General features: G+C 41.8%; 1 protein-coding gene across 1 annotated transcript; it reads left to right on the plus strand.

The window, feature by feature from the left end:
• The first annotated feature begins 541 nt into the window (after positions 1–541).
• On the plus strand, positions 542–18809 carry LOC137296369 (glutathione hydrolase 1 proenzyme-like). The gene is made up of 13 exons (XM_067828153.1): positions 542–721; positions 7421–7642; positions 8155–8252; positions 9257–9373; positions 9985–10192; positions 11011–11171; positions 11916–12062; positions 13025–13161; positions 14400–14590; positions 15251–15350; positions 15873–16013; positions 16264–16377; positions 17677–18809. The coding sequence occupies exons 1-13, from the start codon at positions 675–677 to the stop codon at positions 17845–17847; spliced, it is 1854 nt and encodes a 617-aa protein (XP_067684254.1). The 5' UTR covers positions 542–674; the 3' UTR covers positions 17848–18809.
• The last annotated feature ends 3174 nt before the right edge of the window (positions 18810–21983 follow it).

The following is a 21983-nucleotide window of genomic DNA, read 5'->3' on the forward strand; positions in this document are numbered from 1 at the left end:
TAATTAATAAAGTCGCCTTTTAAGTCAACATGGTTTGCTGAAGACCTATTCTACCCCGGGACCTTCACGGGTCACTTTCATATAACTGTCATTATAGTGATTGCCCTATATTCCCTGAATCATTCATGAATTCATAGAACACTAGTAGTAGCTGTTATAAAATACCGTTTGTGTGTAGCAGGGAACGCTGTGATGGACCCAGAAGATATTTTCAAAGAGAAGAGCTCTCTAGCCAACCACTTTCTTTGTTTATACGAACTTTCGAAAAGGACACTATATTATTTATATCTGAAGCGGTTCCGTCCTTCTGATAAGGTACGCATGGCTTAAATCCATCAGCACCTCAATCGTCCTGCCCCTCGTTGCAGAGGTAGCCGAACCATCTCTACAGTTCCTCCGTGGATACACTCGATAAGGGCAAGCTATGAAAACAGACTAGCCCTGGTTCAGAATATGTACCTTAAATTGTATTGGGACCTTAAACCGCTCAGGACGCAGCTCAACAAGCCAGCAGGACGATAAAAACGGAATCTTTGTCAGTTCAGTACAATTTCGGCAACACCCACAAGGAATCAAGTGCATTTAACCTTTGGGGGAATACCAAGGTCAGAGGTTGTGTTGGACAAGTATTGACATTGCATACTAATAGTGTTTCTGACGTAGTGATACCTACTATGCCTACTGATGCAGTACCAGGTGATGAAGAGGGCGTGGGTGATGGGTAAGTGATGAGTTTTGTCTGGTTGCAATTTTTTTTCATTTTCGAAATCATGCATTGCTGTCGTCGAAGTGTTTCTTTCGTCTGAAATACACAAGCATGTGGAACGGACACAGCGTGAGACAATCTTTGGTTGTTTTGTTACTGTATGGACACTTGACATGTACTCTATGATAATGATAGGCAGGTTGATATAAATAGTTCATGTCGTTATGTTTCCCAAGCCTTTTGTAATGCATGTCTAGATCTAGAATGTAGATTTTATAATAAAATGAGCATCATAATAAACTAGCAGTTCAAAATACGTCGCTTAAATAAATAAATAAATAAATAAATAAATAAATAAATAAATAAATAAATAAATAAATAAATGTTTGATAGAAATATGACATTCTTAAGTAAAAAACGAGACCCTCGTTGCAGTATTATGTTTTCAGTTGATGTCAAGCCTTCCTGTGTAAATTGCTCCTTAGAATACACAAAGTTCACACGTAAGATGCCAGTTTTGTAATATAATGTGTCAGGCCCAAAGTCTCAGCTGAAGCTGCAAACATTGGCCCAGAATTTTTATTTTTATTTATTTGACAAACCTGTGACTATTCACTGACCAATATTTGTCTATTTGTGTAGAAATGATGAAAGTTCTTATATGCTTCCACATAACGTCATAGTGAATCATTTTAATCCGGACTGCACAGTTTCGCATTATCAAGTGTCCTGATTATATAAATGATATCCTCTGTACGTATATCAGTGTTTGATTAAACACTATGTCACAGTAGGTATTTGACTAATATGAATACCTTCCGACATGTTTTTATCATACTCGAGACAGACCGCCAGGCTATCAGGCTCCCACGGATCTGTCTCACAATCCCTTAACTGCATTGTTTTCTGCCTAACCCTTAGTCTGTCTCACAGTCAGGGGTCCCTTCCCACTTTAAATAGGATTATTTGTTACGATCAAAATTATATATACTCTTCAAAAAATGTATGGGATAATGAAATTTCCGTTTGGATAGGAAGTGTAAACGTTAAGAAACGTTTCAAGGACAGACGTCTTATGAACGTACCACCATTTCCCTCTATTACCACCCCTAAACACAAAGCATGACATGCATGTGCACAAAACAGTAGCCCCACGCAAGTGCATGGGGTCCCATTCTTGATTTTGACGTTTTTTCACGAAGGTCGAGAAATCACTTAGAACATTAATTTTTTACACTCATCTTGCATCACACATTTGTTACTGTTTGTTTCTAGTCGTTTGTTTTAAACTAGCAAACATGTAAATTACATGCCATACACCAATCATCTTTCAAAAGCGACTACATTCCAAATGACTATGGTTGTAAGGAAGTGCAAATGGCGACGCACTCTCAAAACATTCAATAATATCATATCGACATTGACTGATTCCGATAAATCTTCTAAATATCTTTAATCGTAAAAAAAATGAAGACCCCCTACTGTTTTTGAGGAGTATATATTCAGAGACTAAGCGTTAGTATAGGCATCCAGTTGCAAGACCTTCCTGATGTCTGACCTGCAGTGCATACACTCCCGCGGTCCGGACTGTCCAGTGAGACTTGAGAACCACCGAATAGGAGGGTTATTAATGGTATAACGGGGAATGCAGGATTAATGTAACCTCATCCCACATACAGCCCAGCGTTCACAAGAGTCTCTTTTTGGGAACTTTCCTTTCCACACCTGTCAACACTTCCTTATTTGTGTATGTTGTTTAAATCTGCGATTGTGTTGTCATATTTGGACGGATTTGAAAATGAACGGGTAGCAATATGGTTAACGTAAGAAAACGATCGAGTGAAACTAACAGAAGAATCATCAAAGTTAAATATTTCATGATATCCTAATATTTCTATAAAACGCATTTTTCAAGTTTGCAATAGTGAAGTAACCACTAGATCTAACAACATTGAGAAAGTGAGTTTGGAAAATCTGCTTTGGGTATCTGCGGCAAGAAACGATGTTTGTCTTGGCTTTAAACAACCGCCAATTGTTCCACCGTGGAGGAACAGAAGGCCTGTCAAAGACGAACCGGGAGTCACAAAGCTGCCCTTCAGGGGCAATTAAACGCCTCTTTGAAAACAAAGCACAAGCACTGCCGATAAGATGCTGTATTGCTGTAATCAGATACAGGATGTCAAGTCTGCGATGGATGACGCGCCTCTCCCTCTCCCTGTCTCTCCATCCCCCAATTCCTCTATCTTCCCCACCCCCGATCTCCCCATCCCCCAATGGTATGTTCAACCCGCTGGGGCAGGTGCTGCCTGGTTGGAGTTACCAATTATTTTCCAAACTTTGCTATAGAGAGTCTTTTTTCTACATCCCGGCTGTAATTGCGGGATGTCTTCAGTGCCAGACGTTTGGGTGCTAGGATGAGTACGCTACCTGTACCTTTGAGATACCTACACGTCAGTGTGCGAAATAGTTATCAAATTTTGTTAGCCGGTTGGGCTGACTACGCCTGAAAGTTACTAGCCCACAAAATAATTCACTAGCCCGAGTTTAATGTAGAAACCATGGGAAAAAATGAAAAACAAAACAAAAAAAAACTATACGCGAAGAAGATATGGCTCATGTTTCATCACTAAGCTGCTAATATGATAATTACATTTCTTCAGACCATACTCTTGGGTGATTTGAAAGTGAGTTATAACTTAAAAAGACGGAGAGCGTGATATATTTACAAAATGGCTCCACTACTTGCCAGCAAGGCCAATGACTGTAGAAATATGCTGGTCCGACTGGATATTTAATAGCCACGGGCTAGCGGGCCACTGGATATTTCGCACACTGGTCCCAGCCTACACAAGTGTATAGACTAAACCCCTCTTATACCTCTACACTGATGCTGTTATTTCTTCTATGCTGAATCTTGACCCTGAGCATATGGGCTATAGTGCAGACAATTATTTTGACACAAATTTGATAAAATAACATTATTGAAAAACATGCTTTTATGATAAACCATAACGATGTAAATATATCAAAACATATTTCTAATGTCAGATGGTTTGGGTTATTTTTCAGTTGTTTAATGAAGACACGTGTTCTCATCAATGAAAAAGCAAAACAACAATCCATGTACGGAAAGAATGTATGCAAAACAAAAATAGTTAGGGATATATGTAAATTTTGAAATTAGGAATAATGATCTATCTACTCATTAACACATTGATAAAATATCAGTCATGAAAATACCAGTGTCCCTAACCTATTATGTCTAGTGTATTATGTATTAATTGAATGCACTAAAGTTATCCTGATTTCTCTCCCTTGGAGTTGTCCACAGACACCAGGTGAGATGCAGACGGTCTAGACTAACAGTTAGTCTCTGAAATGAACATATTTTACTGAAAAAACGTTCATAGTGACAAAAAAATGGTATAATGAAATGGAGCCCTGAAACTGTCTTCATTTTCAGAAGCTAAGGAAATCTAGACTTGCCACATTTTCTAGACTTGCGTGGGCTTTCTTGGATATATATACTTCAGGGTCTGTACGACAGACTACAGGCGGTCTGTATCACTGTGAAGTCGCTGTAAAACGAAAATTTTCCTGCAGCCTAGCCTTTCCTTCAATGCCAAAGCCCTAAATAAAGCAAGCCTAGATTTCCCAAGTTCGGGATTTCTGGTCTCCCTCCTTTTTCATTTGAATAGGTTTATTTGTTGCAATCAAACTGTTATACATATTTAGAGACTAAACATTAGTCTAGCCTGGAGGCAATGTGGCTCCTTATCAATAATCATAAGTTGCAGAAGAATGTTGTTATTTTTCAATGTAGCTAATTGGCTGCTGAAATGTTGTATCTGGCAATTAAAATCTCGGATTTGTATCCACAATCCACTAACGCTTAGTCTCTGAATATATATCATTCTGATAGTAACAAATAACGGGGTCCTAGTGAGATGGGAGATTGATAGACTAGAAACATCTGCATTGGGGCTGCACGTGCTGCTGTCAACATCAACTCTCATCATGCAACCATCTGATAACGGTTTAAGCGACAGGCATATTTACTGGCCTTCCTGTTAAGCCCTGCCCCATTTCCACGGAGTCTCACCAGAGTGCTGCTGTCATCACTCCATGTGGCTCAGACAAGCCCCTACGTGTTTGGACACCTGCTATCCACAATGTAGACTAACATTTAGTCTCAGAATATACACATACATATATATGATTAATTTTAATTGTAACAAACACACCTTTCTAAAATGGAAGAAAGAGCCCAAGGGAGACCAGAGATTCAGACTAGCTTCATTTAGGGCTTTAGTATTTTAACATTGCAGAGAGGGATAGGCTATACGGAAAATAATACGACCGGATATTAACAAATTCTAATTCTCGCCATGATGAGGTAAAATCAGTCATCCGTATCTAGTTAATGTAAACTAGCGTTTCCTATTCTCGCGGTACTTATCGGTTCAAAAAAAATACAAACAGTTCTTTTCGTAATTATTCTTGTTTTTAAATGAAGAGATCCCCCCCCCCCCCCCCCCAGCATCTGCATCTATCAACTGCTTGATCCATCAGGTGTATAATCGCTCTTGAGCCCGATGAATAACATGGTCGCCTGCCGCTGACTTTTCGAGGCGTCTCCCATTCTCGCGGCATAACGAGGAAGTAACTTTATGAACTGTATTAAAGAGGAATCCCGTCGGAGAGGGCGGGAAAAAGTTCCAAGTTGGTTAAAACTCACGAATACTCGTTACATTGTAAAGATTTGATAATTCACAGACATGGGCCACTTCCTAGTTACCGGTCAGTGATGTAAACTTCACTTTATTCAGTCTTCTTGTAGTTGGAGCCTAAACACGAGTACCCCCATGCTTGCAGATGTTTGAGGCATAGTGGTAGCATTTGTTTACGCAATTGAAAGGTTGAACTGCCCGAGGGAAACAAGAGGAGATGCATCTGTTTTTGGTGAAGACAGCTCGTCTTATGATACTCTTTGAGATGGAAAAGAAATATATATTTTCAAACCGATCATATGTCCCTGACAGATGAGCCAAAATATGGACTCCATTTTGATGATACCAGTGAGGTCATTGAAGAGGCGGAGCGTTAGTGGTTTCCCTTTCAAATAGGGGGTCTATTTAAGCGGTCTGCAGAAGGTCAAGAAATGCTGCAAGAATTGTGTCACTATGGATGGTGACTCTGTAGGGACGTCTCATGGACAAGAAATCCAAATAAAGTTACTACCCTGAAAACGTCTTGGTGATAAGTAGAACGTTTTAATACCCCTCGTATGATTCAGGGACCGTGAGGCAGACTACCCACAATGTTACTTGAAAGGATGATGGCCAAGGTGCCAGATCTATCTGAAAGGCCAGTAAACTTATCTAAGAATTTGAACGTGTCTCCAAGTTCAAAGGTTTCTATTATGTGATTTGAGAGTAAGACTACCAACTATTCTCTGAAATGAAAAGTTATTCCATCAGGTTAAAAATGCAGCGTCACTGTGGCAGTGGTTAATGATATAATTGTAACTAAAACACAAAGATGATTTCTTTCGGTTCCTGGTCTAGGGTTATTGTGTGAAAATGTTCTGTTTTGACTATCTGATACTGATATTTTCACGTCCACTGAACAGTTTATCTGTATCTTATATTCCCTGCAGTCTGTCGTAGAGACCATGAAACAAACATATCCAAGAAAGCCCACGCAAGTCTAGATTATGTGGCAAGATTTCCAGAGCTTCTGAAAATGAAGAGTGTCTCAGGGTTCCTTTTCATTGTATTTTATTGTATTACTATGAGCATTTTTCGGTAAAACATGTAGAATTGAATGGGGGGCTAGGCAGTAGAATAAATGATGTGGTTCAGGGACTGTGGGACAATCATACAATCGCAGGTTCTCGGAGGCACATGTCTGAACCAATCCTAATATGTCACTTCATCAACAAATAAACCAGAGGTGAGAGGTAACTGTACTTCTCATAAAAGAGAGTAAATGTTCATCACGGGGAAATTGTGATGTGAATAAAAACCTAATTACCTTTTCCTGTATCACTCATCGTCATGCCACCTGAAATGGAATTTCATGAAATCGTAATCACGTTTGTACTGGTCTTGTCTTCACACAATCTGGCAATGTAAAATGTTCATAGTATATGTGGGGCGGTGGATAGCCTCGAAGTTGAATCGTTCGCTCGTGACGCTGAAGGCCCAGGATCATTTCCCAACAGTTCGAGAGAGGTAGGCGATTCTGACGTAACAACATTAAACGTCGTTATGTTGTTACTATTATAACTCAAACAACACTGTGCTCAGAAACGGATCTTCACAGTGTTTTTTGTTTGTATAACTCTATGAAACCAAAAGAAGTATTAACACCGCACTCAGCATATTTCCAGCTTTATGGCTGCGGTCTGTAAATAATCGAGTAGATTAGATTAGATAATCTTGTAAGTGACAACTTGAACAAAGAGTATTGGAAGTTTGGTCAGTCCTGAAAAAACGATCCAAGCAGTTCCTGGAAATGATGAACTTGGAAAGTGAATAGAAAATCAGCGTAGTGAGCACCAACAAACTGGTTGCATGGATTATGCCAACCGTATTTTGTTCGTGTATTTCACATGCCTAACAAAGCCTCAGCCAGGAAGAGAGCGGAAGAAATATTTTTCCGTAACACGTATCCATATGTTAATTGATTATTTTATGTTGCTTTTGTCAGTTTGATGAAAGACGGCAATGCTTCAAATACCATGACAAGTCCCACAAAGACAGCCTGTCGATGTGGCGGGAGGAACAGTATTATCATCATGGCGGTAGTTCTGCTAGTCTTCGTCCTTGCCCTTGGCCTCAGTTTGGGCTTTGGTCTGAAGTCGGGTCAAGGCCAGCGGTTAGCAATCGGAGCAGTCGCAGCAGATCACCCTGCATGTTCCCGGGTAGGCAGGTAGGCACGAGTCTTCGTCATTCTTCGTGAGACTTCGCCAGACATCGTCAGGTGAATGTTGATTATGTTAGCTCATTGAAACATGAATATTATATATATTTTAATGCTACTTGACATTCTGAATCGTTGTCTTTACTGTCTTGAATTCTAAACATGATTGCTCACTAGCTTAGGGGCGGCGGGGTAGCCTTGTGGTTAAGCTCGTCCGCCGTCACGATTCCCCACTGTGCGTGAAGCCCATTTCTGGTGCAGCCACCGTGATATGGCTGGAATATTGCTAAACCCAAACACAATTCACTCACCCACTCCACTGGCTTAGGGCTTGAGAACGACCCTTGAATGAAAGTATTCCTGAAGAAAATAACATGAAGTCAGCCTAGGGTCAATCAAACTTTGGATTTTTGATAAAATTAATTGCATGAGGGAGTCATATTCAGCCTGACATTATTACGCGTTGACTAATGAATGTTCTGAGGACTATTTCTAAACCAAATCTACGCCTGCCACTTCAGGGATATTCTGAAAGAAGGTGGATCAGCTGTAGATGCCGCCATTGCTTCGCTGTTGTGTGATGGAGTCCGCCAGCCCCACAGTATGGGCATAGGGGGAGGTGAGGCACGGGATGTACTGTACGCTGTACACAACATATGATAGTAGGCACAATGTGAGGTAAGGCAGGGGATGTACCGTAGGCTGTACACAACATAATTATGATGGTACGCAAAACAGGAGGTGAGACACGGGATGTACTGTAGGCTGTACACAACATATGATAGTAGGCGTAATACAGATGTATTATAAGCCTTTAATAGTAGTAAAGATTAGTAGGCGCAGGAGGAGGCAGGACACGTGATGTTCTAAAGGCCTCAAATAGTATGATAACTTTGTATGCATAAGGGGAGGTAAGACACGTGGTGTACTGTTCTCCGTAAAGTTTTGTAGGCATTGGAGCATGCCTGATACCCTGTGCTGGCATCGACGGAGGTGCAATTCGGAAAGCGGGCATAGTAGGCAACGAGATGCAGATTATGGGGAGTTGCGATGTGGGATGTAGGCATAGTAGGCAACGAGATGCAGGTTGTGGGGAGGTGCGATGTGGGATGTAGGCATAGTAGGCAACGAGATGCAGGTTGTGGGGAGGTGCGATGTGGGATGTAGGCATAGTAGGCAACGAGATGCAGGTTGTGGGGAGGTGCGATGAGGGATGTAGGCATAGTGGGCAGCGAGATGCAGGTTGTGGGGAGGTGCGATGTGGGATGTAGGCATAGTAGGCAACGAGATGCAGGTTGTGGTGAGATGCGATGTGAGATGTAGGCATAGTAGGCAACGAGATGCAGGTTGTGGGGAGGTGCGATGTGGGATGTAGGCATAGTAGGCAACGAGATGCAGATTGTGGGGAGGTGCGATGTGGGATGTAGGCACAGGGGGCAGCGAAGGAAGCGTAGGCATGGAAAGACGTACGCGGTGTATATATTTCAAGAATAAACCTATTCGGAACAGTGAAGCAAAATTTTATGCTTGTTTCTAAAAATGAGTTAGAATGACCTGGAAATCTGCTCTTAGACAAGATAACGAATGCCTTAGTCAGCATATTTCTTTCACCTTTCATTTCAGGGTGCTTCATCATGATTTATCAAAAATCGCCTCGAAAAGCGGAATTCATCAACGGTCGAGAGTTCGCTCCCATGGCAGCCTCTCTAGATAAGTTCATCAACAAGTCGTTCCGGCAAGGTCAGTACTTGAGTTGGACATAATGTCCATGAGCACAGAAGGGAGACTACTCAGACAGTGCAATGTGTTATCCTTCATGTACGAAGAAGCTTTGGATCTACGATCCCGTCTTTCGTTTCGTTTTAAATAGACCTATCCGAAAAGTACTAAACACTCCCACTCCCACCCCCCAAAAGAAAAAAAGCACACAAAAAATGTAAAACAAACCCAAAAAACTTCGCACACAAATAAAAAATATAAAAAAGAACCAAACCAAAACAAAAAAAAAACAACAACCATGGGTAGTAACGTCCATGTTTGCCAAACGCCCGCCAGGCTACCTAATGTTGGGTAGTCGTTACTATCCTCAAGGACAGATTGCGTCCAGGACGTATCTTATACATAACTCCGTATCGAACAGTTGCAGCATGGCAAGTAAGCTAGTTGAAGGACTGAAGACACATCTTCCACTGTGTATACCGACGGGCAATTATACAGAGTTCACAAAACCAAAATCGTTCAAGGGTATTATAAAATTCGAACATGGGATCAGCGTGGGGTAAGGGAGGTAACTCAGCATTGCATTATACGAATATGCCGTTCAGTATGTAAAACTTCGCGTGCATTTGCAGGTCCCTTATCAATAGCAGTCCCAGCGGAAGTCATGGCGTATTGGGATGCGCATCAAAAGTATGGCAAGCTACCCTGGGCCACGCTGTTTGAACCTGCTATCAAGATGGCGAGGGACGGCCACCCCCTGTCCAACTCATCTGCGAGGGCACTACAGCTGATGACCAAGAGATTTAACGTGACTTTAAAGGCGGAGTTCCCTCAACTCTGGTAGGCCGTAAATATTTGATTTGACCATTCATTTAACTCTGTGTAAACACAGTATGTATACAGTACTTCGTGTATAGCAAAGCGAAAGTGTTTCATATACATAGGAGGATCCGTGTGTGTGTGTGTGTGTGTGTGTGTGTGTGTGTGTGTGTGTGTGTGTGTGTGTGTGTGTGTGTGTGTGTGTGTGTGTGTGCGTGCGGGCGCGCTTTCGTGCGTGCGGGTGTATCCATCAAACTGAGTGAGTTTAGTTTTACGCCGGTGTTAGCATTTTTTCAGCAATATCACGTCTGGGGACACCAGAAATGGGCTTCACGCATTGAACCCATATGAGCGAACGCTGGCTTTAACCATATTGGCTACATGGCCGCCCCTCCATCATACCGCGCAATACTATTGACCAACAGAATATATGTTTGACAAATTTTGATTTGGAGAGTTGCTTAAAGTGTCAAAAATGTTGTATACTTTACATGTCAGGATCTGCCAGATGAAAGATTTTGTGCTAATGTGATTTTATTGGAAAGCTATGACTGACCAATCACTGAGCAGTAGTTCATGTCGTTATTGTATACGTCAAGAGTGAATCCTTCAACGAAGGTCCTTCTTGATCAATACAAGAGGTGCTTGATAGCCTAATGGTCAATGCTTTCGCTCGTCGCGCCAAAGACCAAGGTTCGATTTCCCACATGGGTAGAACATGTGAAGCTCATTGCCGGTGTTCCCCGCCGTGATATTGTTGTAATGTTGCTGTAAGCGGTGCTAAACCATACTTTTTTCCAGTTTGTCCTATTGAAAATATAATTTCTTCACTTTTCCAGCAAGTCCTATTGTAATGAGCACGGTGGCCTCAAACTGGAAGGTGATGAAGTGAAGTTACCCGCCCTTGCTAAAACGTTGAGCGGTATTGCCAGGCACGGTCCCGACTATCTGTACAAGGGGGAGGTTGCCGAACGCTTGCTGCAGGAAATCAAACAGTTTGGTACATCCTTTTTCACTTTGTTGAATACGGCAGAACTGCAACGTTTATAATGGTAATAATCGGAACTATTTCAGCATTACGGTCTCTCTCTACCAGTCTAAGTAAACTTATTCGTTACACTCCTCCACTGAGTCTAACAAACCCTAGTAGAAGGTCGCGTCGGGTAACCTTTGAGCGGCCTATGACAGTCCAATCAATAGCGAGACGGTCAGATAGATTTAACCAATCAGACAACGGCTACTACTTACTTACACGGACTTACACAATATTCAGGTCACTGACACAGATCTCTCCACAAACAAAAATCCGCGTATAAGACAGTTATTTGACCTGCAGTGTATAAGCTTTTGGGTTTCTGTTGACATGGTTAGCTAATATTTCCGAGATGACATCCTTGAATATTGCCCAAAAGACTATTTTCAGCGACTATTTACTCGTCGTTGTCATGGTTGTAGCGTGCAGGGTGTGCATCATCCTGAAGCGAGCGTACGCTAAGTAGCATTCGGATTTGTTGTGGTACAAATCCTTTCGAGATAAAATGTTCAAAAGGTATGTGCGAATGTCCACTTTTGCGATTTGGTAAGCTGTGTTCTGATTGGTCAGTCTCAAAGGTTACCTGACGCGACCTCCCATAAGGTTTTGTTAGACTCAGCAGTAGAGTGTAACGAAGAGTACTGAGGTTAAGTTTACTTAGACTGTCTTTCTACTAACCTTCTCTAGTGTCACATAACGTCCTATTTCCAGGTGGACTTTTGACCAAAGCCGACTTTGAAGGGAACTTGACCAGACATGAGCACCCCCTGGAGTACAAGTATGGCGACTTGACCATGTATGTCCCAGGAGCACCTAGCGGGGGGCCAGTGATGGGGCTTATCCTGGAGATACTGGAAGGTAGCGTAGCCTACACTGATATTAAACTGGTCTGTATGTATGATCTCATCCTGGAGATACTAGAAGGTAGCGTAGCCTTCACTGCCATTAAACTGGTCTGTATGTGATCTCATCCTAAAAATTCTAGAAGGTAGCATAGTTTATACTGGTATGGAACAGACCTGTCCGATCTCTCATAGTCTACTCTGATATTAAACTGGTCTGTATGATCTCATCCCGGAGACACAAGAAGGTAGCGAAGCCTGTACTGATGTTACACTGACCTAGGGGGTTTCATCCCCATGGGTGGTTAGCTCTATGATGCCTATACATGTATCTAACTAGACTGAGGAGTGTTTGCAGCGTTTTGGTTTTTTGTGTTTGCAGAGTGTTTTGGTTGTCCTTTGAAATTCCAAATGTGTCTGTTGTTGCCGCAATACGCAATTACTCCATGCAAATGTAACCAATCTTACAAGTTATAGATGTTTAGTGAAACCGCGATGTATAGTGACAAGTGACAATTTGCATTTAGCATTTGAGGCCCATTGTGTTAAGGTACGAAAGACCATCATACAGTGAGCAAGATGTATTCATGTATACAATGCAAGACTGCTTAACATGAAAGGTTTCTCTTGAGGCACAATGACATCTTCTTCATACGAACAGAATATGTTGTTGACAATAATCACACACAAATGTGTCATGGAATGGATTATTATTATAACAGTGTGCTACAAAAGGTTCTCGACATGTCTTATTGCAAGGACATAACAGAAGGAAGTGAAAGTCATCTTCAACAGATGGAACACCTTTAATGCATACTTTTTACAAGTAATACAGCGCGTAAGATATAATGGTATACGGTGCAAGACTGATTAACATGACACATTTCTTTGTAACGATTTTACGGCGCATGGTCAACTTTCCAGTGGACGATGGACTTACCATCTTTATTCCTCTTTCGCTGTTTGTTTCAATTCCAGGTTTTAACCTCACCCCAGCTGATATTGAGACCCCGGAAGCTGAGGCGGCCACGTACCACAAGATAATAGAGACTTTCAAGTTTGTTTATGCAGATAGACTGAAACTAGGGGATCCCCACTTCGTACAGATACACGATGTGAGACACGTACATTCACGGCCATAACTGTGGATGATTTAATTAGTTTAAATAAAGTTGTAATGCTATAGTATAGAATAATGGTCGAAAATGTATTACAGCTTGTTCTTACTTATGGCGAGTTAGCAAATGGTATAACTGCATTGCAAGTTCCTGTTTTGTAGACACATGTATATATTTACATCTTTGTTGATAATGGTGCTCGTGTTGTCAGCCATTGGGTTGTCTGTCTGAGAATCTGTTATTACCTGGCACTGAAATATCTGTTAGCTTAAGTTCCGGATGCCAGAGATACATATATTTACATATTTAATGTAGTACACAATATTTTAACCTTTACACAAACGTTAATAGATGAATCGACGCAGGTACCATTGCAAAATGTGCGTGGTTTCAATGATGTGTACTATTCAGTCCTGGAGATATATTACAATATAAAAAAACTGGTTAATGAACAGCGATTCCATTAAATCATATTAGTACAAATGGTTATATTACTTTAAGAAACTTTTAAATTTATTGAACGTATGTCCACAAATATAATGTTTTTTTAGGATTTTCTAAGTAATTATAACATTTTATTGACAATGGTGTCTAGTGATTCAAAAGGTGCTCGTTTTGTTATAAACGTTGCTTGATATAAACGTTTTCTATGATGTGATGAACGGATAAAACACAAATAATATTAATATATGAAATTAAACTTTATGTCCGCAAGAATTGCCAAAGAAACCCAGACACATGACCGGTTGTTCAACTTCAGGTTCACTCTGGTTGTCCCTATGTTTGTCAGTAAATGCCGTGTTCGTAGGTTTCACCAAGGTCGAAACCTAATAACTGAGTCAGTGAGTTTAAATATTCCAGCAATATCACGGATGATACCAGAAATGGACATTGTACCCATGTGTGACGAGCGAACGCCGCTCTAACCACTAGGCTACATAACCGTCTGCATCACCTAGAGCACCTGCATCATTTGGGACACCTGCATCTCTTTGGGACATCTGCATCACTTAACACACCTTCATCACTTAGGGCACCTGCGCCACTTAGGGTACCTGCATCACTTAGGACACCTGCATCACTCAGGACACCGCATCAGTTAGGACACCTGTATCACTTAAGGCACCTGCATCACTTAAGATACATATTCCACATTGAAGCTGACACAAAGAAACGAGACTGAAATACTTTAACGGGCGGCTTTAACCCAAACTCACTCACCCTGCCTCCTACAGCTCATTAAGAAGATGACGTCCCCTGCCTATGCAGCATCCCTGCGCCAGAAGATCGACCTGAGACGCACCCACAACACAAGCTACTACACCGACATCACCGGCCAACCATGGGACGAGCATGGTACAGCACAGATAAACGTCCTGGCCCCTAACGGCGACGCCGTGGCAGTATGCAGTACCATCAACTACTAGTAAGTCCACTTGCTGTACGAGATGCTGGACCGCAGTATAAACATACACTGGCAGCATGCAACTAGGTGACGTTACAAGCGTTTCAAAATATTTAATTCTTCTTCTTCGAAAGTTCCACTATACCGCAGGGCAGCGGTAAGAGAAGTGAAGTTTAGCTGATCGTTTGTTACACAACTTTTATCCTGATCGTTTGTTACACAACTTTTATCCTGATCGTTTGTTACACAACTTTTATCCTAAGCTGAATAAAATACTGAGATTTCAACGGTCATGATCAGTTGGCAAGGAAAAATTATATAGTTTTGCAGTCCTAATTTCACTTTATTTGATTTACTGTTTGGTTTAAAGTGAAATTCATCGGCACATTTCACCGCAAACAGACTGTAAACTTGTCGAACCTTCATGAAACAATCGATGCAGCACTGGATGCCTTTCAGGAATCTGTTTTTGTTTTACGATACTCTTTGTACAGTGTACACACATCTCTCACTCTTATCAACGTGAGATTTTGCTCCAGTTTGATTCCTCACTGCCTGAAGATCTCGACATTACCGCTTATCTAATTCCTGAAACTCGGGTGAAAATGAAGTGCACCCCCATTTCCTCAATAGTGTGCAACCCGCTTTCTCAAAAAGGTATATCCGCCCCTGCTGTTGTAGCTTCGGTTCCCTGCTCTTGTCACCTTCTACTGGAATCATCCTCAACAACGAGATGGCGGACTTCTCCATTCCCAACGTTTCTTACCTCGACGATTTGAAGGTGAGAAGATCCTTAACCTTCAAACCGTCCCTATTAACACCATATAAAGGCGTATGGTGTGTACTTTGTGAGAAATAACGACTGGCTAGCCGGCTACCTCGTGGCTAGTAAAATTCTAGTCGTTACAGTAAATCTCCACAGTCATCGGCCCGATTGTCAAGTTAATTTTCACGGGGTCATTTTGTAAATGTATCACTCTCTCCTCAACGTGTTTAGTTAAATTACATTTTTAAGTCACACCATATCACGGCCTGATAACAATGTGGGCTAGTAACTTCCAGGCATAGCTAACACGGCTGACTAGCACAAATGTGTCAACCAAGTCAGCGAAACTGACCACGTTGGTCGTCTCAGACGGCAAGCTCGGGTTACTGATGAACAATTCTAACCCGTATTTTCACAAGTCTTCTTGCGTGTATAAATGATCGGGTCTGAGAATAACGATCACATCATAATTGAGCATGCGCGGTGATTTAGGAACCATAGTGTTTCCTGCAGATTTAAATGTTTGGTCTTGTTCAGGCAGTTCCCCCCAACTACATCGAACCGGGGAAACAACCACTGTCGTCAATGGCGCCAGCGATATTTGTGGACGGAGCAGGAGATCCAAGACTTATTATTGGATCTTCCGGAGGGGCCAGGATCTCCACAGTCAATGCTCAGGTATGTCGGGAAACAGAAAACACAATTAATGCCTTTCACGTGGCAACAAGACAGTTTGTCCTTCACGCGGGTACCTAATATGCCCTTGCGTCACCTTCACATTGTCAGACAATGTCTGTAAGTTGTTTGTCTACTCTTTAACACTGCACTCCACAATGTTCAAACTATACAGCGTGTGTGCTGGTTTTGACTTGTATTTAGTCACCGTTTTACTTGTGTGAGTGTAAGGGTCACGGTGGCTTGTTCCCAGGTTGCCACCAGGATCCTCTGGTTGAAGCAGTCTGTGGAGGACGCAGTGAGGCATAAACGATTCCATCATCAGCTGTTCCCGGATAAAGTCAAGTGGGAGCCGGGATTCAACCAGGTTAGTCCAACTCAACATCGGCTTAAAGGCCTAACTCGCTCATGGTGACTGCAGTTCAATATGTGTATATTTCGGGGGCTGTGAGGTAGCTGAGTGGTGAAAGCGTCGGCTCGTCACACCGAGGACCCGGGTTCGATTCCCGAATGGGCACAATGTGTGAAACCGATTTCTGGTTTCTCCGACGTGATATTGTTGGAATAGTGCTGAAACCGATGTAAAACGCACTCACTCATAGTCCTTGCATGGCCAGCAAAAGCTCTGACTGCTTCCCCAAACTGAGCATTTGTCTGATGTTTTTGGGTAGAAGAATTAGTTCAACGCTGACTGTTCGGGGCAGTTAGTAATGCTACAGCGCGAGTGGTGACATATTCCATGGTTGACTGTTTGTTAGCAGTTGCTGGAATGCATTCACTACCTGTCATGCAATTTGTAACATTGTCGAGATACTACATACTATATGTGCTATATGTACTATATGTGTTATATGTACTATATGTACTATATGTGCTATATGTGTTATATGTACTATATGTGCTATATGTACTATATGTACTATATGTACTATATATGCTATATGTACTATATGTGTTATATGTACTATATGTGCTATATGTACTATATGTGTTATATGTACTATATGTGCTATATGTACTATATGTGTTATATGTACTATATGTACTATATGTGCTATATGTGTTATATGTACTATATATACTATATGTGCTATATGTACTATATGTGCTATATGTACTATATGTACTATATGTGTTATATGTACTATATGTACTATATGTGCTATATGTACTATATGTACTATATGTACTATATGTGCTATATGTACTATATGTACTATATGTACTATATGTACTCAGTCTGACATTTATTTGCGACCCAGTCTTTTCGTACATTTCGATACAGATTATCGTGCTGTTGTCGACAACTGTACAAGAATCCAAATCTGAACGTCGTACCCACGAAATACAGGAGGTTATCCATAAACTTTGTCAATGTTGTACATCCCAACTTCTAAAATGACATTCACAGTAGTTAAGAACTTGGTGTGAGTGAATTTTGCTCTGCTGATGCACCACTGTTACAGAGGTAAATACGTAACTACATGCCTTCAATCCCAATAATCTTTGACACAGAGAGGTATGTGTGAAATTTTATAGCTTAAACGTTTACATTTCCAATTTCACCATTTTTTTCTAAAAAACCAAACTTTGTCTTTAGGGTGGAAGAGTGGTGGTTCGTAGTGGTTCAGTCACCTAGTGTTGCTAATTATCTTCTCTTCCCAAGGGTATCCTGGACATACTCCACAACAAATACGGCCATGGGCTGCAACCACGAACAACGTACATGGCGGTGCTGCAGGCGATATATCGCGACCCAGTTACTCGCCAGCTGCACGCCTTCTCTGATGAGAGAAAGAAAGGGAAAGCCAGCTTGTTGTACACGGACGCCTCTTGATGGGCATACCTGACGGGACACCTAACCGGGACGCTTTCTGATAGCGGCGGCTTGTGATGGGGACGCCTCATATTGTGGATAGGGACATTATTGTGATTGGGGGTGCTGTGCCGCCATTATCTAAGAAACGATAGTGTTGGAATTTCTGGTACTGAGGTATTGGTAGAAGAGCAAATGTTTGTGAGGGGTTGGTAAAGTCGTTTCTTGTATTTACTGTTATTTCTACCTACCAGGATAGACTGAGACACAAGTAACCATGATCGTCATAGATTGTACAGGACATGGTTTGTCTGTCCACGTTACGAATGAGAAACAGGTTTTCCTTAATGAAACACCTGTACTCCAGTAATGATGTACTATTCGAGAAATCGAGAAATCTGATTCCTATGGAATACTGTAAGGGACATTCTCGCGATCTCGCATTCTCGCGTTCTCGACCTTTGGAAGCAAGCCTAAAAAGCCAAAAGTGCGAGAATCTCGCGTTCTCGCGATCTCACATTCTCGCACTTTTGGCTTTATAGGCTTGCTTCCAAAGGTCGAGAACGCAAGAATGCGAGATCGCGAGAATGTAGCTTACAGTATTCCATAGATTCCACCTCTCGGTGTATCGCTACCATTTTAGTCCCAATGCCACTGCACACTAACATTCAAACTCTACTAAACAGGTAATATGGAATAATGGTATATGGTTGTTTATCCTTCATATGTAATATACCGAGTTTAATGAAAGGGAGTTTACGTAATCATGTACACATCCCATGTAAGAATTCTATGTTGCTTTCCATATATCCAGGCATGTTACGGGGTAAGTGTCCAAAACTAATGATACTATTTTGATGTAATATATTCAACTATTCTAATAAGTTTATGAGAAAAGAAAGACTTTCTTCCTCATCATTATGGTTTTATGACGATGTCGCTCTATGGTATATGCTCATGTTGATTAAATCAATATGGTTTTATTTGTATTTTAGTTTTAAGTGTTTAGTTAACCTTGCCACTGAAACTAACCTAGTGGCTGTTTGCTCGTCGTCCGTCCAGCATTCATTACCATTCAACATACACCCTCCTTTCACTAACTGACACTGACTGTAAATAGGAACGGTGGAGTAGTCAAGGGGTTACAGCGTTCGCTGGTTACACCGGAGACCCGGGTTCGATTCCTCACATGGATACACTGTGTGAAGTTCATATCTGGTGTCCCCGCGTCAGAAGTGATGTTTTTGTCTGTTAGACGTGAACCATGGGACTTGGAAAGAATTACATAATTAATTGAAATACTGAAAAAAATGATTTGAGCTTGTGAGACGTGAGAAATTCTGGGTACTTCTTGTGCACAGACCCTTTATCTTAGTCGCTTTTGGGAAACCCGAGATGTCGAAGTAGGTTTATGATGCTAACAATTAAAAAATTGGATACGAACCGGCACCGAATGGGTGTTGGTACAGAAAGGTACGTAAATATGGAAGCAAACTGCAGCGGCCTGGTCTCACGTTAGGTGAGATAATCTTGTGCAGGTGCTTTTTGAATGATAGTTTTCATGTGATAAACGAACGGTGGGCGTTGTGTTTACAACGTTCCCTCGTCACGCCGAGGACATTCCCCCGCCGCGTTATTGCTGAAATGTGATAAACCAGTCCGATACATTATATAAATGAGGTCAGTTATCTGTAATTCCTGTAAAGGGCACTGATGCAACGACAACTTGCTTGACACTGTTAAGCTAGGTCGTATCGAGTGATAGTATTGTAACCATTGGTATACGGTGGCAGTGTTGTACTTTGTATGGTTCCAGTGTAAGGAGTGAGTGAGTGAGTTTAGTTCTACGCCGCACTCAGCAATATTCCAGCTATATGGTGACAGTCTGTAAATAATCGAGTCTCGACCAAACAATCCAGTGATCAACAACATGAGCATCGATCTGCACAATTGGGAACCGATGACGTGTCAACCAAGCCAGCCTGACCACCCAATCCCGTTAGTCGCCTCTTACGACAAACTAGTCACCTTTTATGGCAAGCATGGTCCAGTGTAAGGAAGACCACGCACATCAACACCAAGGTAGATGATGACCCTACACAGGAACCATATCATTACTTCTATCAACAGAAGCTGCATGGCAGGGTGCTGATGCTTTATTTGCTCAAATATACCGAGGATAAAAGTTAAGTGCCAGCCTATTTCAAAATACATGATGTGAAGCTGGGGAAATGCTTGACTAAAGTAACTGGGAGGAGCAATCCATATTTAGAGAAGGTTCATTTGGTAACTGATTTAGGGAGATCATAGTCATTTGTACTCACAATTACAAGAACTATTGGTAAAGATATGATGGCACTTTTTAAAGCAAAATAACTAATATTCCTATTCCGCTTATACAACACTATTGAACTTAAGTTTCAGTCGTCAAAACTGACAATCATGAGACCACATAAGAATCTTATCTTGTTTTCACTTTTGAGAAAAACAGGATGCTCGTTTCCAAAGGCGCATACATCCTGTTAATAGTAAAATATACATTCCCCAGTGGTTTTGTTTTTAAACTAAAATTATTGAATCAAATTGTGAATAGTTGTTTTTTCTGCAAGATTTCCTCCAGAGAACCTATAATGTACTGGGTGACGCATAACTTTTTTTTATCAGTATATGTGTGTATCTCAGCATATTACAAAGGTGGCGGCCATAAAACTGGACTTCCTAGTCCCGTTCTGGGAACTTCTGATCCGAAGTCTGACGCCTTGTTCACAAAATATATGCTCAATCTGTGTTTCAGCGGAAATCTACCCGCGAAGATCCGGGTTAGAACTGATCTTCAGCAACCCACATGTAATTTTGTCTTGAACTGTTTTACATGTCATTGGATGTTTGGAAGCAAAATGGTCCCACTCTGCCGGTGCAAGACGCTTCAGCATGCACCGCAGCACCATATTGCTAGTATGGCATCGATATACCCGCTTCTTTTCGGCACAAGATCGCCACAGAAGTGGAAGACCAAGAGTGACCACTCCTGGTCACGACCGATTCATCCGGGTGTTTCATCTACGTGACTGATTCGGTACAGCAACGGACACTGCATGACATGACCAAGTTCTTCGAAGAATTTCCAACCAAATCGTGTTAGGTATAAGTAGGAATTCGAGAATATCGTCCAGACGTTGGTCCCGTCCTGACACGACATCGACAATGATATGTCCAGTGGTACAATAGGGTACAGACACCATGAGGACCTGATGAACTGGTCACGCGTTTGGTTCAGCGCTGAATCGCGTACCTCCTGCAACGACGGGATTTGGAGACAACGTGTCTACCGAACATTTTGCGCTGACCTGCGTTCGACAGGTGGTGCTTGTTCGTAATTGGCTGATGCAAGCGCCATGGTGTGGGAGGAGATATCCTACACGAGTAGGTCAGAGCTGGTGGTGGTTCAGACCAGTCCTATTGCAGCAAATCGCTACATCGACCAAATCCTGCGACTTCACTTTTTAACCGCCAGAGGGAGCTATTTCAACGACACCACACAGCTCCTGTAACAGGTGCCTATCTCACCTGTGCATACGTCTATTGATGTCCTTTCCTGGCCTTCCAAATCGCCTCATCTGAACCCAATTAAGCATCTATGGGACGAACTTGATCAACATCGGATACTTTCAGAACATGCCAACTCGTTACTGTACTAACAGGTGCCTATCTCACCTGTGCATACGTCTATTGATGTCCTTTCCTGGCCTTCCAAATCGCCTCATCTGAACCCAATTAAGCATCTATGGGACGAACTTGATCAACATCGGATACTTTCAGAACATGCCAACTCGTTACTGTACTAACAGGTGCCTATCTCACCTGTGCATACGTCTATTGATGTCCTTTCCTGGCCTTCCAAATCGCCTCATCTGAACCCAATTAAGCATCTATGGGACGAACTTGATCAACATCGGATACTTTCAGAACATGCCAACTCGTTGCAGGAGGAATGGCGAAGAATTGTGTCACCAGGTACTGAACGTCTCCTTATGTCTACACACGTAGTTTGATGCTCATGATGTTGATGACTAGATTGCCTGGTGCAGACCTCGATTATTTACAGACTGGCGTCATATAGCTGGACCATATAATTATTGCGGCAAATAACAATAACA

The sequence above is a fragment of the Haliotis asinina genome, chromosome 9 (assembly GCF_037392515.1).
Source record: "Haliotis asinina isolate JCU_RB_2024 chromosome 9, JCU_Hal_asi_v2, whole genome shotgun sequence".
Classification (NCBI taxonomy): domain Eukaryota; kingdom Metazoa; phylum Mollusca; class Gastropoda; order Lepetellida; family Haliotidae; genus Haliotis; species Haliotis asinina.